At 41.7% G+C, this 16817-nt stretch overlaps 1 protein-coding gene across 2 annotated transcripts in view; it reads left to right on the top strand.

Moving 5' to 3' along the window:
• THADA (THADA armadillo repeat containing) overlaps nucleotides 1–16817 on the top strand; it is a 538115-nt gene that overhangs the window by 145302 nt on the left and 375996 nt on the right. For both annotated transcript variants that reach the window (XR_004538762.1, XM_033937269.1), the window contains exons 23-24: nucleotides 10484–10616; nucleotides 13421–13543. Coding sequence is in view for 1 of the 2 variants with exons in the window: in XM_033937269.1 (XP_033793160.1) it covers nucleotides 10484–10616; nucleotides 13421–13543 (256 nt within the window). In the remaining variant the exon portion in view is untranslated. The remainder of the gene's footprint in view (nucleotides 1–10483; nucleotides 10617–13420; nucleotides 13544–16817) is intronic.

Consider the following 16817-nt stretch of genomic DNA (forward strand, 5'->3'; position numbering starts at 1 on the left):
GGGTGACTTCCGGCCAGGGCACTGGGTTTAATGTGTGCTTCTGGCCAAAAAGTTTGTGGAACACCATGTTAAACTATTCCTATCAATGTCATTCATTTTCCCTCAGATTGAGGTGCCTTGACTTCGAAATCCAATATTGTTTGTGTCTGTTCAGCTTGGATTTAACACAGCCACTCTTCTAGGGCACAGTTTATAATAAACCCTTGCTGATCAGTGAAAGCATGAGTTGCTCATAAAAAAGCATTGTACTGAGGCACGGTGATGATGATTTCAATCAAGTCCTAAAACTCCATCTGGTGCATCCCACGCAAATCTTTTTTTTGCAAAGACAGACTATAACATCTGCTACTTATCAATCTATTAATGTACTGTGAGAATGTAAATAGTCTTGTTTATAACACTGTGCCATTGAGTCAGTTGTTCACAGAATTCATAGCAATTAGATATTCTGACTCCGATGGGCCGGATTCTACAAATGGCACCGATATCGTGTAGAACTGCGGCTCCCTCAAACATAGGCACCTGAAATGTAGGCCAGGGTTTTGAAGGCCTACATTTTTGGCACCTGTGTTTCCAAGTTTATTAAAATTTTGATAAAACGCAAATCAAAACTTCTAAGCGTTTTACAATTTGTAATTAAAAGGGGGAGGGGGGACAATAATCGAGTTAGTACTCGCACAACAATACTTGACTAACTAGAAACAATAGGAAAATAGGGAGAGCTACAAATTAAAAGTAAAGAATACATAAAAGGTTAGCCACGATGGGAAAGCTAGGGAATAAAGATAATAGAATAACTCTGGCTGTAACCAAATCTATTTAACAGTCAAATGCATCTTGAAAAAGGTAAGTCTTTAGATTTCCCTTGAGGTAAGGAATTCCATATTGTAGGGGCCATAATTGCGACTGAGGTAGCCTGACGTGTGTTAATTATTTTCAAGGATGGTGTATGAAGTAGATGCTGAGAAGAGGATCTTGGAGCTCTTATAGGATCAAGTGTGATAATAAGTTTGTGGATAAAGGCCGTTTCTTTAGTGTTTTGAATGAAAGGATAGCTATTTTATATATGATATGGTGTGGAATTGACAAAAAGTGAGCTGTTTTTAATAGTGGAGTGACATAGTCAAATTTCTTTTTGTTTGTGATAATTTTTATGGCCGTGTTTTGTATCAGTTGTAAGCGACGGATATCTTTTTGGTAGATACCCTTCTACAATGCATTACAGTAATCGAGCTTAGATATGATAAGTGAATGTATTAAAATATTGAGAGATTGAGGGTCTAGAATGTCTACGGAGATGCCTAAGAATGCCTAAGGTTGTTTCTGGCATTAACCACGCCCACTTCGACCTTAGGCGTACTAAGGCCCCGTTTTTGTAGACTCAGGGCACCTACATTTTAAAAAATGATTTTTGATTCATATTTTAACGGCTTTGTCAATTAAGTTAGGCGCTGGTAGAGTGCCATTTATAGAAAATCCCCAATGTATCTTGTTGAATTGATAAACTAGAGTGCACCACAGAATTTTTTAATATTATGTCACGTATTTTATGCTATATCAGAGCCGTTCTTAAAAATATCATGGAGGGGCCAGTGTTCGTACATATTGAGAACTATAAGTGGACCATAAGATGTTACCCTCACAGGTAGAAAGGTAAGAAAAACAACGAAGTTGACCTGTGGTGCTCAATCTCTTTATTGTATCACTTAGAACTCGACCCATGTGTACGTGTTTCAGCCAGATGGCCTACCTCAGGAATTGGAGGATAATTCTTATAAAGAGAATTGCAAAGTATCGCCTATCTTTTTTTATTTATTTATAAATTTTGAATACATTACAATATCCAATAATTCCAAAGGAAAAAAGGATAAACACATAAAACAATACATAATCAAACCATACATACATAATTCCTTTTAAGCCCACATTAATGGGGAGCACATATTGCTATTTCTAATCAAATCAATTCAAGAAAATAAAGGACAATAATTCTCGGTTCGCACTAGAGAACCTTGAATCATTCCTTAAAATGGGATATTATTTGAATTAATTCTCCTCATATTCTCAGCTAGGTGAAACAAATCTCATTTCTGTTCTCTTGCAACTAAAAATTGTTGTAGTTGTATAGGATCCCAAAAGGCGTACTCAATATCTTGTAACTTAACCAGACATTTACAGGGAAATTTCAGGTAAAAGGATGCCTCCAGGGCCAAAACTCTGTCCTTCAATTTCAGAAATTCTTTCCTCCTCATTTGAGTGGTCCTAGATACATCCGGAAAAATCCTAACCAAATCCCCACAAAATTTCATTAACCTATTTTTGAAGTAAAGTATCACCTATCTTAAGTGCCTTTTTAGCGATGTCTTTGATGAATAATTTAAAAGCATATGCTCTGTTACAAGCCGTGATACTTTGCATTTCTTTTTATAAGAATAATGCTAAGATTCCTGAGGTAGGCCATCTGGCTGAAACACGTGCGTATCGAGTCCTAATTGGTACAATAAAGAGATTGAGCACCACAGAACGATAAGTGGAGCCAGATTGGAGTAGCTAAATCCACAGATGTGTTTATCCATAGATTGTGTGGTCTTCTATTCTAAGAGCAAATCACAACTGGCAAAATAAATTCTTAAAATAAGCTGACAGAATGATGGCTAAAGGTTTCATTAACAATTATGTTTGTTCTTTAAAATTGTTTATGTCAAAACATGTCCTGCGTAGCCTTAAAAACTAGCTAATAAGGCAAACATGCACTCAGCTTCTTTTTATGGCATCTATCAAGTCTTAGAAAACTGCTAAGTTGCAAAATTTTAAATAAAGGAGCCAAGTGCATTGCTCGTGTTTAATGATACATAAATATAAATAAGTAATTTGATGAATATTATGCTCCATTACAGACTACAAATAAGAATGTTGTACATTGACCCGTTGTACAGATTCAACGAAATAAGGTAAAGAGGCTGTCCATACAAAAATATTGATACATCTGCACCATTGAACCACTCAGTATATACAAAAATTGATTTTTCAAACCTAGAGTCATAAAAATTAGGTCTGTTGGGAGCCATGGAGAGCCCCATGTCTGGTGAAACTCAAAATAAATGCAATATAACGTCAGCTTTGCTAGTTGGACTTGGGCATGGGTTGGCGCTCTCTAAGGCAGCATTCTGGAATCTAAAATCTCTGGCTTAATTTTCAGAACTGCCTTTTGAGGCGTGTTAGTTGTGGCAGAGTATTTCCTCGCTGCTAGTAAGCCTTTCACTTGAGAGGTCTCTTTAAATTCCAAACGGATCTCCATATGTTTGTTTGTTTATTGAGAGCTTCTATACCGCTTCTAATCAAGTTTCAAGTTTAATAATTGTTTTGATTAATCGCTTAATCATATTTCTAAGCGATGAACAAATTAAAATGACAATTAATGGGAGACAATACAATACAAAGCAATACATAATGACATTCGGGATTAAAAGTTTAACTTAACAAACTTATATACACAAGGAAAAAGGGGAGGTGAAATACAAAATCAATATAGAAAAGGAGAACAAAAAGGGAAACAAATAGAAAATATAATATGACACAGTAAAAATAATCTGACCTATGGACTGTTTAGTTAATTACCAAAAGCATCTTTAAAGAGAAATGTTTTTAAATTACTTTTGAATTTCTCCAGATTCTGCTCTTCCCTTAAATAAATTGGAAGGGCGTTCCAAGTCTGAAGTGCGGTAACAGAAAAAATAAATTGCCGTCAATTCAGAGAGGTTTGCATGAGCTTCTGTAGAGATGTTACCATACAGAGTTATTAATACCGGCATAATTATGCCATAATCAAACATCCTACTTATGTTACTGGCACATTGATCATCCTACTTCTATGCACACCTTTACACCAAATCAAGTCATCCTATGTATATATACACATAATACTAGGTTTACTATCGCAGCTGTTGTTCTTAGGTGCCATTGACTCGTGCTTGAGTCCTAGTGACTTGATGAATCGCAGATCTAAAAAAAAATTGGTTTAGTGCTAGTCCAGAAAGGTCCTCCAGCGTCATCCCCATGGTTGTGTTCAACGTGTCCAGCCTTCTGATTGCAGGTCGCCCTCTTCGCCTGGTTCCTTCGATCTTCCCAAACATGATGTCCTTCTCCAGTGATCTCTCCTTTCTGATGGTGGGACCAAAATAGGACAGTCGTAACTTCATCATTTGGGCTTTGAGTGACATAGCCGGTTTGATCTCTTCCAGAATCAATTTGTTAGTTCTGGTAGTTCATGACATGCCTAAAATCCTCCCGTACCAAAGCTCCAATGGGTCAATCTTCTTTCGGTCTATTGCAGCTAAATACATCCTATTTACACATCTTGTATGGTAATGTGTGATTCTTAAGTGCAGTGAGGAATAAGATGTTTAAACTTTTACAGCAACATAAGCAAGGTAAAAATATGCATGTTCTCAACAATTATTTCACCCTGAAACTCTGATGCAGTCCCACCTCCATAATCCCTGCCCATCTCTCTGTGAGAAGTTCAAATTTATTTCAAAATAAGAGTGATGCAGACATTTCTAGTCCAAATAATCCAGTCCAGATTTTCCTTTAAACTTGAAGCCATGCACAGCACTTTTTGTCAATACCTTTCTCCTGTTGGCTGTAGGAAGAAAGACTAGTTATATAGCCGTCTTCAGTAACTCAGCAGATCAAAATTGATGCCAATTTCCCTCTGTATTGGAGATTTGTGCACCCATTTCTCAGCATGGTGGTTTTTTTTTAGGTATAGCAAAGGTAAAAGAGAAGCAACATAATCTCTAGCAACCTGGGATTTATTTTATTATACTTTCTTTACTCTATTTGATTCTGGTGGTTACTTAAGTTTGTAGGGATAGTTTCTGGGGCGAGGTCAAAGATTTCCTTTTTAAAAATTGATAAATCTCGTGGTACTTAAGCATTTTGATTGTGTTATTTTATAATTTTTGAATCAATTTAATGACAATCTCGGGTGGCAAGGTAGCAATATCTCCAATGTGAGAGCAACATAGAATAATGAAGGCAGATAAAGACCATATAGCCTGTCTAGTCTGCCTATCCATGACATGTACTATCTCTTCCTCTCTCTTAGAGATCTAATATACTTGTCCCAAGCATTCTTGAGATATATTTTTCATGTCCACGCATTCAAACTTGGGAAAAGTTTGAAATAGGGCCTGACTGAAGGGGAAAGTCAAAAGGTCAGGATCAGTGCAGGGTGACCCAGACTAGAGAATGACACGGGGGGGGGGGGAGTACACAAATTTGTCCCCCGCCCCTTGGGATCTATATCCATCCCCGTCCCTGTGAGTTCTGTCCCTGTCCTTGCCCCATCTCTGCAAGCTCCGTCCTCATCTGCAAAAGCCTCAAACTAAAATCATAAGGGTTCGAGGCTTGTGCAGATGAGGACGGAGCATAACCTACCAATTACAACATTACAAAATGGTAATAAGAATTAAACATTACCATAGCCTAACATGTAACTAGCAATCTTGGGGAACCTTAGTTCTAGATAATGAACTGTTTTTTCTTGCTGTTCCGTGCCCAAAGTTTCAAGTTGCAAGCTTTCAGAACTATTAGGAGGATCAGAGTAATGAAGTGAGATATTGTCTGCTCTTTTCTTCTACAGCTCTTAATTGTGCATAGATTGAAGCAGATTTGGATCACATATGAAGCAGATCTATATCTGTAGTCTTATCATTACTTGTAACAATTTATTATTATAAAAGCACTCCATAAGTTTGTCCCGATTATCAGGTTTTGCTCAGATGTCTGACTCTTAAAAAGCATGGATGTTGCAGATTAATTGATATTTTTTTTTTGTCGGGTGACTCTCATGAGTCTCACTTCTGTAAACATTTCTGAACTACTATAGCTTAACCCTTTGAGGACCATAAGGATCGTAGGCCAATTTTTGTGGTTTTGACGACATTTTTATGGTAAAAAGGGCTTGCAGATGCCAAAAAATTGATTTTTTTTTGTGAAATATCATTATTTTTATTTAAAAAAATCACACTTCTGGCTTATGGACAGTGTGGCAAGTGAATCTTCTCGTCAATCTGGCAACGACGCTAATGAATGAATGTCGGAACCAGTTTGTTTACATAAAGGCAGTATCATATGGAATCCGTACATATCAAATTTAGAACTGTAGACTATCCCAATCAAAATTTATAGGATTTTAAAGTTATGGGACAAATATGTCCCTTGGTCCTGAAAGGGTTAAGTAGTTAGAGAACAAGGCCAGTGCCACTCGGTCGTCCGTGGCAAGAACAAATCAAGATCAAGTATGTATACGTAGAATTACAACATACCTAATGCCATGAGTTTATCATGTTTGGGCAGACTGGGTGGACTGTGCACTTCCCCCTCCGCATTCGCGGTGATAGGGGAATGGCAAGGCAGTGAATTGAGAAAAACCGCAAATAACTTTTTGCATGTTATTTGCGGTTTTTCTGTGAAAAAAATCCACAAAATTTTTATATAAATAAAAAAAAATCACAAATAACCTGACCTGTTCCAGTGAAGAAAGTACAGCTGGAAGGATCAGTTTTCTCTGTGTATCGCTAGGAGCAGCGATTTCTTGTGATGTAAATTTTGGGGTGGGGCCTTCGATCGAAAAACCGCGACTAACTGAAACTGCAGACCACGAAACTGCGAATATGGAGGGGTAAGTGTACAGATCGTTTTCTGCCATCATCTATTATGTTACTGTGTTACTTAAATGGAATACAGTGTTCCCCCGCTCATTCGCGAATCGCAGACTCGCTCATTCGCGGTCTGATCCGACTGTCTCTTCCTGTAGTAAAGTCGGACTGCACCAATCAGGAGCTGCGTATCAAAGCAGCTCCTGATTGGTGTAGCCCGACTTTACTACAGGAAGAGGCGGTCAGAGCAGACCGCGAGTGATTTTCTTCATCCGCCGGCGCTCCAGCTGCCCTCTCCTGCTTCCCCTGCCTTTTGACAGGCAAAAAACTATATTTGCGGTTTTTCAAAATTCACGGGGGTTCCTATAACGGAACCCCCGCAAATTTCAGAGAAGTACTGTATATAGAGAAAGCCAGTCTTATGCTGCAAAAAGATATTTAGTTTGACCTAGGCTGAGCTTGGCTGGGGTCATAAGTGGCTCTTTACTTTTCAGTATGTATTCCCATGCTTGATTTTTGCATTCCTACGAACCCGAATAGATGCATTTGTCTACCTGAATCGTACAGGTATATTCATGCATATTCATTAAAAAATTTAAAAATGCTGAAAACACAATTATTTGTTGACCTTTTTTTATGAAATAGCATTGAAGAATGAGTCAGCATTGATACATATTGAAGAGAGCTTTGATGGTTTTGTACTTTTACCTTTTTTTTTTTAAGGTGTTATGTTCATGTGAGGCATGAAGGGATTTTTAGTTTGATTTTCTGTGGATTATATTTTTAGATTTGAAATGTTTAAGAATAATGGGATTCAGAGCCACAATCTGATCTAGAGAGGAGAGGTCCTTGGGGGAGCTTCTTCTCCACAAATAATGGGGTCCTTATACTAAGGCGCTAAACGCTAATGCGTCCATAGACTATAATGGACGCGTTGGTGTTTAGCGCGTGCTAAAACGGCTAGGGCACCTTAGTAAAAGGACCTAAATATGTGCAATGCATTGTTTGATGAAATATGTATTATGTATTAGGTTTAAGCGGCCTAGAAATTAAAAACAATAAATCGTCATAAAATGAGTAAATGGTTTCACCAGCACCATCAAGTTATTGGGTGACGGGTCAAAAGCGCGCGAGGACAACGGCGCGCCGACAACCCAGCGCAGACAACTGAGCGCAGGGCTTGATCGCGCCGAAAAAAACCCGTGTTTTAAAGGGCTCCTACGGGGGTGTTGGTGGGGAACCCCCCCACTTTACTTAATAGGGATCGCGCTGCCTCACGCTACCATGTTGGGGGGATGTGGGGGGTGTAACCCCCCATTATACCGAAAACTTAACTTTTTCCCTAAAAAACAAGGAAAAAGTTAAGTTTCCAGTATAATGAGGGGGGTTACATCCCCCCAAACCCCCCATAATGCCAGTGCGATCTCTATTAAGTAAAGTGTGTGGGGGGGTTTCCCTTTAAAATACGGTTACATCCCCCCAAACCCCCCACAATGCCAGTGCGATCTCTATTAAGTAAAGTGGGGGGAGGGTTCCCTTTAAAATACGGTTACATCCCCCCAAACCCCCCACAATGCCAGTGCGATCTCTATTAAGTAAAGTGGGGGGAGGGTTCCCTTTAAAATACGGTTACATCCCCCCAAACCCCCCACAATGCCAGTGCGATCTCTATTAAGTAAAGTGGGGGGAGGGTTCCCTTTAAAATACGGTTACATCCCCCCAAACCCCCCACAATGCCAGTGCGATCTCTATTAAGTAAAGTGGGGGGGGGTTCCCTTTAAAATACGGTTACATCCCCCCAAACCCCCCACAATGCCAGTGCGATCTCTATTAAGTAAAGTGGGGGGGGGTTCCCTTTAAAATACGGTTACATCCCCCCAAACCCCCCACAATGCCAGTGCGATCTCTATTAAGTAAAGTGGGGGGAGGGTTCCCTTTAAAATACGGTTACATCCCCCCAAACCCCCCACAATGCCAGTGCGATCTCTATTAAGTAAAGTGGGGGGGGTTCCCTTTAAAATACGGTTACATCCCCCCAAACCCCCCACAATGCCAGTGCGATCTCTATTAAGTAAAGTGGGGGGAGGGTTCCCTTTAAAATACGGTTACATCCCCCCAAACCCCCCACAATGCCAGTGCGATCTCTATTAAGTAAAGTGGGGGGGGGGGTTCCCTTTAAAATACGGTTACATCCCCCCAAACCCCCCACAATGCCAGTGCGATCTCTATTAAGTAAAGTGGGGGGAGGGTTCCCTTTAAAATACGGTTACATCCCCCCAAACCCCCCACAATGCCAGTGCGATCTCTATTAAGTAAAGTGGGGGGGGGGGTTCCCTTTAAAATACGGTTACATCCCCCCAAACCCCCCACAATGCCAGTGCGATCTCTATTAAGTAAAGTGGGGGGGGGTTCCCTTTAAAATACGGTTACATCCCCCCAAATCCCCCACAATGCCAGTGCGATCTCTATTAAGTAAAGTGGGGGGAGGGTTCCCTTTAAAATACGGTTACATCCCCCCAAACCCCCCACAATGCCAGTGCGATCTCTATTAAGTAAAGTGGGGGGGGGGTTCCCTTTAAAATACGGTTACATCCCCCCAAACCCCCCACAATGCCAGTGCGATCTCTATTAAGTAAAGTGGGGGGGGTTCCCTTTAAAATACGGTTACATCCCCCCAAACCCCCCACAATGCCAGTGCGATCTCTATTAAGTAAAGTGGGGGGGGGGGTGTTTCCCTTTAAAATACGGTTACATCCCCCCAAACCCCCCACAATGCCAGTGCGATCTCTATTAAGTAAAGTGGGGGGGGGGTTCCCTTTAAAATACGGTTACATCCCCCCAAACCCCCCACAATGCCAGTGCGATCTCTAGTAAGTAAAGTGGGGGGGTTTCCCTTTAAAATACGGTTACATCCCCCCAAACCCCCCACAATGCCAGTGCGATCTCTATTAAGTAAAGTGGGGGGGGGGGTGTTTCCCTTTAAAATACGGTTACATCCCCCCAAACCCCCCACAATGCCAGTGCGATCTCTATTAAGTAAAGTGGGGGGGGTTCCCTTTAAAATACGGTTACATCCCCCCAAACCCCCCACAATGCCAGTGCGATCTCTATTAAGTAAAGTGGGGGGGGGGTGTTTCCCTTTAAAATACGGTTACATCCCCCCAAACCCCCCACAATGCCAGTGCGATCTCTATTAAGTAAAGTGGGGGGGGGGTTCCCTTTAAAATACGGTTTTTCTTTGGCGCGATCAAGCCCTGCACTCAGTTGTCTGCGCTGGGTTGTCGGCGCGCCTTTGTCCTCGCGCGCTTTAGACTATGAACCAAGTTATTGGCCAAAAGTATTTTGTATGAATATTGGGGAAATGTCAGCATGAGCACAGGGCTCCTTTTACAAAGGTGCGTTAGGGCCTTAAAGCGCGGAATAGGGCGCGCTAGACCTTAACGCCAGCATTGAGTTGGCATTATTCTAGAAGCGTACTGCGCGGTTTAGCGTGCGGTAATTTTGTGCGTGCGCTAAAAACACTAGCGTACCTTCGTAAAAGGAGCCCATAGTTTTCCATACTTGGGACAGGCCGAAGGTCCATCAAGCCCAGTATCCTGTTTCCAACAGTGGACGGTCCAGGTCACAAGTACCTGGCAAGTTCCCAAAGAGTAAAACAATGACAATGAGTTTGATATATTGAAGACTTTACACATCTTATTATGAGCATATGTTGATCCTGTAATTCTCGAATTGGAACAATGTGCTTTTAATAATTTGTACTCGTATGATGAACTCTTTGTTCTGAGCCCTGATTTATCTGCGTCTGTTTATTTTAGATGCAGCATTGAGAGTCTGCATTGTCTGCCGCAGCAGTGGTTATGCAATGTATTAGAGGAAATTAAATCTAGTGATCCATCGTCAAAACTCTGTGCAACCAGGCGCAGTGCTGGAGTTCCATTCTACATTCAGGTACTTTTCATGTGACCAGCTTTTGTCTTCATGGTCTAAAGAAATAGTCAATCATTTTCTTTGAAACCTTGAAATAACTATAACTGGTTACGTTCACAAATTTTTTTTCCCTAAACTTTATTTATCATTCACACTAGGAGTACACTAGAAAATCACTGCTTGCGTGTAGAAACTTTCCACCCCAAAAACACGTCGACTCCTCGTTCAAAATAATATCTTGAAAAAATATTTTTTTAAAAAATATGATGTGCTCAGACCCATAACCAAAATGCCACAGAATAAGCAACGGTTACCACGGGACCATCATAGCCACATCAATGTCCTAACCACCCATGCTTTGTTACACATATAGTGTTTAAACCCGTTACATTAACAGGTGCTAGAATAGATGTGTCTGTCTGTCTGTCTTTCTTTCTGTCTCTCTCTCTCTCTCCTTGTCCGCTGTCTGTGTGTCTGTCTTTCTGTCTCTTTCTCCTTGGCTGCTGTCTGTCTGTCTCTCTCTCCTTGGACACTGTCTGTCTGTCTTTCTGTCTGTCTCTCTCTCTCTCTCTCTCTGAACGCTGTCTGTCTGTCTGTCTTTCTTTCTGTTTGTCTCTCCTTGATCACTGTCTATGTATCTGTCTGTCTCTCTTTCTCCTTGGCCGCTGTCTATATGTCTTTCTGTCTCTCTGTCTCTCTCTCTCCTTGGCCACTGTCTGTCTGTCTTTCTGTCTCTCTGTCTCTCTCTCCTTGGCCGCTGTCTGTCTGTCTCTCTGTCTCTCTCTCCTTGTCCGCTGTCTGTGTGTGTGTGTGTGTCTCTCTCTCTCTCCTTGCTTGCTGTCTTTCTGTCTCTCTCTCGCTGTTTGTGTGTCTGTCTGTCTCTCTCTCTTTCTCCTTGGCCGCTGTCTGTGTGTCTGCCTGTCTTTTTGTCTCTCTCTCTCTCTCTCTCTCTCCTTGGCCGCTGTCTGTATGTCTGTCTGTCTTTCTATCTCTTTCCCTCCCTCCTGTTCTCTGCTAGCGCCCCGCTCCACTTCCTTTGACCTCCCCCTCCCCTCTCCCCAACCCAGCCCACCCCCCTCTCAGCGGCAGCACCACCAGCCTCCAGCGCCATGGCAGCGAATAAACAGATTCTCATCCTTGACCCGCCCAACAAACTCAAATTCAGAGGTAAGGGGTGGTAGGTTCACTACTAGGCAGGCAGAGAGCGCGGCCCCTGCCAGCTGCAACGGTGCTCTGACCCAGAGGGGACAGTGGAAGCAGAAGAGAATACCGGACACGTGTGCGACCAGGGAGCGGCAGTGGTTGTGGCCTTCCCTCCCCTGGCTCCGTAGCTCGGTCACCGCCGCCTCCTTCTCTCCCTGGTGTTAGCTGGCGGTGGTGAGCTTCAGGTGTCCTGGCCTCCGCTGCGCCATTTTGAGAGTTCCGTGCCCCTTCTTAGCTGCTGGAGCTGGTGCTCTGCAGCTGTCCTGTCTGTCTGACATCAAACCGTCATTCGGGCACACGCTGAACGCACCAAACTTTAACATTCCTTTGCCGGCCACGGAGGCAAAGATCATGCAGGTAGGAGTGCGCATGCGCGCTTAGAGTTTTATTATTAGCGATATAAACACATACACACACACACACAATACACTTATCTTTAAAGTGTGACTAGTGGTTCTTCCACCTCATGGCATGTCTTGCTATCTGGACATTAACACTTCTCTAACCATTAAGCTACTCATCTACTCCGTTTAAAGCCAGCTGCGGCATTTGAAGTTATATCTGAATATTCAGTTATACTTAAATCATTTATATTCCGCTATTGCCAACAAATAATTCATAGCGGATTATATACAAAGAAATAGATCAATTCAGCTAAGATATACATAATTAACGGCATTATTAAATATTAAGATTACATTTCTGAAACAAAAAAAGTTTTAAGAACTTTTTTTAAAAAAAGAGTTATTATAGATTGTATTTGAATTGTCAGGATTGACTCTACAGAGGTGGCCTCATAAGGGAAGGAGATAGCAAACAATCTTTTATATATAATTCCTTTTAAACTTGGAAATTGTAATGTTAAAGTATTATGAACATTATAATATTGTCCTATCAATGGCCTGCAGATTAAATGGCTCATATATTGTGGGGTCAGTCCATCAGATAGCCCAACTTAAACATGACTCTGGCCTCGATTGGCAACCAGCGTAAAGCTATATGGGGGTCATTTAGCACACGCTAAGTGCTAAGACATCCATTATATTCCTATGGGCATCTTAACATTTACTGCCTCTTTTACAAAGTGGCGCCAGCAGCTGCCGCGCGGCAACGGCCCCAAAGCCCTTTAAATCTCTATGGGCTTCGGGGCCATTAGCGCAGCACAGCTGCTAGCGTGGCTTTGTAAAAGAGACCATTAGTGTGCGTTAAATTGGTTAGTGCAGCGAAGTAAAAGGACCACTATGAAGGTATAATTCTATCTGATTTTCTTAATCTATAAATTAATCGAACAGCTGATTTTTTGTATTGTCTTGTCTGCAAAGATTTAAGCAGACACTTGGTAATTCCCAGATAAACTATAGTATGTTGCAGTAATAGTTTACTTAATATTAGCGCTTGCACTACCAATCTAAATTGATCTTGATGCAAATATTTTCTAATAATGTGGATCAGTATCCAGATATACTGGTAACTACTTCTCATATATGCATAACAGGTAGAAGCAAAAAGGCTGCTCTAAGTAGTTCAAAAAATAAAATAACAGGCCTAATATTTTTATGCATGCAGATGTGGCAAGTGAAGACTTTTCTTTTAGCGATCTCTGTCTTTTTAACTTTCTGCAGGCTTTATTGGCATCAGAACCAAAAAGCAGTAAAGCAGGTTTGCTTAACACAACAATGAAGGAATTGATATCTTTGGCCATGCCTTCGAATGAATTGCACAGTGATATCAGCACAATTCCACAGGTGATGATGCACATAACTCCATGGAAAACTTATTACATGCTCTTGGGCAAATTATTTGCAATCGGGCTTTATGTAACTGATCTAAATGTCATTGACTTATTTTAAGATACCTAAACGTACTACCAAAATGTATAATCTATTGATTATTAATTTAATCTAAAAACCCAAGCAGGATCAGACAAATTGACCTGACAGATGAGATTTTTGAAAGACAGAAACTTATTGTATACTAGTCTTATAGCCCGTTACATTAACCGGTGCTAGAATATATGTATGTGTGTGTGTCTGTCTTTATTTCTTTCTCTCTCTCTCTCCTTAGCCGCTTTCTGTATTTCTGTCTTTCTTTTTCCTTGGCTGTCCACCACCACCCCTTGCCTGCTCCCCCTGTCCATTCTCCCTTCCTTTTACCTCCTCTGTGTCCACCACCACCCCTTCACTGCTCCCCTTATCCAGCAGCAGCCCTTCTCCCTTTATTTTACTTCCCCCTGTCCAGCAGCACCTCCTTCCTGCTCCCCCTGTCCAACAGTAGACCTCCCTTCCTTTTTCTCCCCCCCCCTGTCCATCAGCACCTCTTTCCTGCTCCTCCTGTCCAGCAGTAGGCCTCCCTTCCTTTTTCTGCCCCCCCCATCCATCAGCACCTCTTTCAAGTTTCAAGTTTATTAGATTTTAATATACCGACCATCAAGCAAATATCTGGACGGTTTACATTAGATTTAAAAATGACAGATAAGAGTAGAAAACAATTGAAAAAATGTTAAGTAATTTAAATAATATATAGTGACAGCCCCTGTCCAGCAGTAGGCCTCCCTTCCTTTTTCTGCCCCCCCATCCATCAGCACCTCTTTCCTGCTCCCCCTGTCCAGCAATAGGCCTTCCTTCCTTTTTCTGCCCCCCCCCCCGTCCATCAGCACCTCTTCCCCTGTCCAGCAGCACCCCTTACCTCCGTTCACGTCTGCCCTCCGCCAATAGCCGCTGCGGCCTGCAGGTGCCGACAGCCACCGTGCGCGCCTGAGGCCAACAGCCGCCTCGTTAACGTTTCCGCCATCCCTGCCACCGCTGCTTCTTGAGAGGCCCGCAGAACTGAAGGCATCCTGGTGTCGCGCATGCGCACTCCTGCCAACCACTGACCTACAGATCAGGGAACACGGTGGTAAGTGTGCGCATGCAAGCTAAGTACTTTATTATTATAGATGATAGCACATGGGAGGCATTTAGGTCTAAAGGGACTTACGTTTTACATAAACTAGTATAATCCAATCCACAAAAAGGAAAAAAATTTAAGTTTGTTCAAAAATCAATTCAAACTCACAGAGAACAAACGGGTGTAGTGCCCAACTGGTTTCACCACAAGACCTCAAATACCCAAGGCACTACTTCAACTTTTTTCATGCCCTTACAGGGGTGATGTGTTCATCGTCGCTCTCTTTTCTAGGCCAGTACGCACAGTGATGTTAATTTATAATTTTTATTAAGTCTCAAAGTTGACGTTGTGTTTATAATTTATAAAAGAAGAGCTCTTAAGTTTTGCCCGACGGCTGCCCAACCGTTTCACTTTACAGTTTCCTCGGGGGCTGTGCTGCCTCGAATATCCACACATCAAGAATAAGATTAATTTGTCCCCAAATTGACCTCCAGAATCATCTATTCCCTTAATTTACGAAGCCGTAATTTGTGGTACGTTATTACACGTTAAGCCTACTTTGGATAAATATAAAAGCCGTCTTTTCTTGATCATGACATGTATAGCTATCTAAATGGTTACACGACACTGGAAGAGTCATGACAGTCTTAATTACACATTCTGGTGGTTAAATGTGTGTACCACTTATAAGTACGAGAGAATAAATGCGGATTGTTTAGGGTTTAGTAGTTCGTTTAAAAAAGTGTGGAACCCATTCACCACATTTGTTACCTCGCAATAATGGTCATTTATCTCTCCTTTAATTAGATTTCTTTACACATCCGGGGGGGGGAGGGGAGGGGAGAGAAATGTATTTTGAGTATAAAATGACTTAATTATAATTATATTTGCATAATATATCTTCTTGTATTAATAATTGGGAGGGGGGAATGATTGTTTCATGTATTAATTGTGTATTTAATAGTGCATTTTATGCAGTGTTTATGTTCAGTTAATTGTTGAAGTAGTGCCTTGGGTGTTTGAGGTCTTGTGGTGAAACCAGTTGGGCACCACACTCGTTTGTTCTCTGTGAGTTTACATAAACTAGTGTCGGAGGATGAAGACTTAGCAATGCACCATCCATTTTCAAATAAGGCTGTAAGGGAACCCCTGGGATCTACAGACCAGTAAGTCAGGTGAGCTATAGAACCACAACATGAAGGGAAAAGTCAACATGGTTTTAGTGAAAGGAACTAATAAAACAGGGGAAACAAAACCATAACCTCGAAAGCAAAAAGGCAAAGTGGAATTGTCCCAATCAGAACGGTGAGCACTAAAAAAGTGTCCTTCAACTCATCTGATGAATGCAAATGCCTTTATTGGTTCAAAATCTTGTGTATACATCCAAAGACTCAACGAACCGACATGCACATGTTTCGGCCCAACTGGCTTGCCTCAGGAGTCTTATGGGCCTTTAATGGTTGTATGAGAAAATCATGTGAGATACAAGTTTGCACACACCCTCTACAGGCAAGTATCTCTAGGTCGTGGACCCTTTCCAGTTTGTGCAATAGATCGATGGATCTCAACCTCGCTCTTAGGAATCACCTCACAGTGGGATTGTTAGTTCTGCAGCTCAGTCCTTCAAAATGGTTGCCAAGCCTACTTCCATCGGCTCAGGAGTCGCACACAAATCTTCAGGAGCCAACTCTCCTTGTAGTCATGCTTCGCTGATCAGTTGGAATTCTTTGCATGTGTCAGCATGCAAATGGACAAGGGGAATATGGCTGATATATTATATTATATTTGGACAAGGTGACAAGTTTAAAACAAACAGAAGGAAATTGAAGGAAGTACTTCTTAAGTGTATGTAAATAAATGGGTCAGTGTTTAAATTCCACAGTTGGTGTTTTCTTGAAATGCTGGCTGAGACATTTTAAGTTATTCACAGATATTCAGCACTATTCAAATGGTAACATTGAATATCAGGGCAGAGTGTGGAGTGCCACCGCTAACTGGGAGGGGTCTAATGCCCTGATCGGCTCAGGTGCCTAAGACCAGGGGAAGGGCTTTTGGCACCTGAGCCAGTTAGGGCTGTCTGCCCCACCTCTGTGCTCTTCTAAATAAAGTTAGGACAGAAAATTTGCTGTCCTA

The sequence above is a fragment of the Geotrypetes seraphini genome, chromosome 3 (assembly GCF_902459505.1).
Source record: "Geotrypetes seraphini chromosome 3, aGeoSer1.1, whole genome shotgun sequence".
NCBI classification, from domain to species: Eukaryota; Metazoa; Chordata; class Amphibia; order Gymnophiona; family Dermophiidae; genus Geotrypetes; species Geotrypetes seraphini.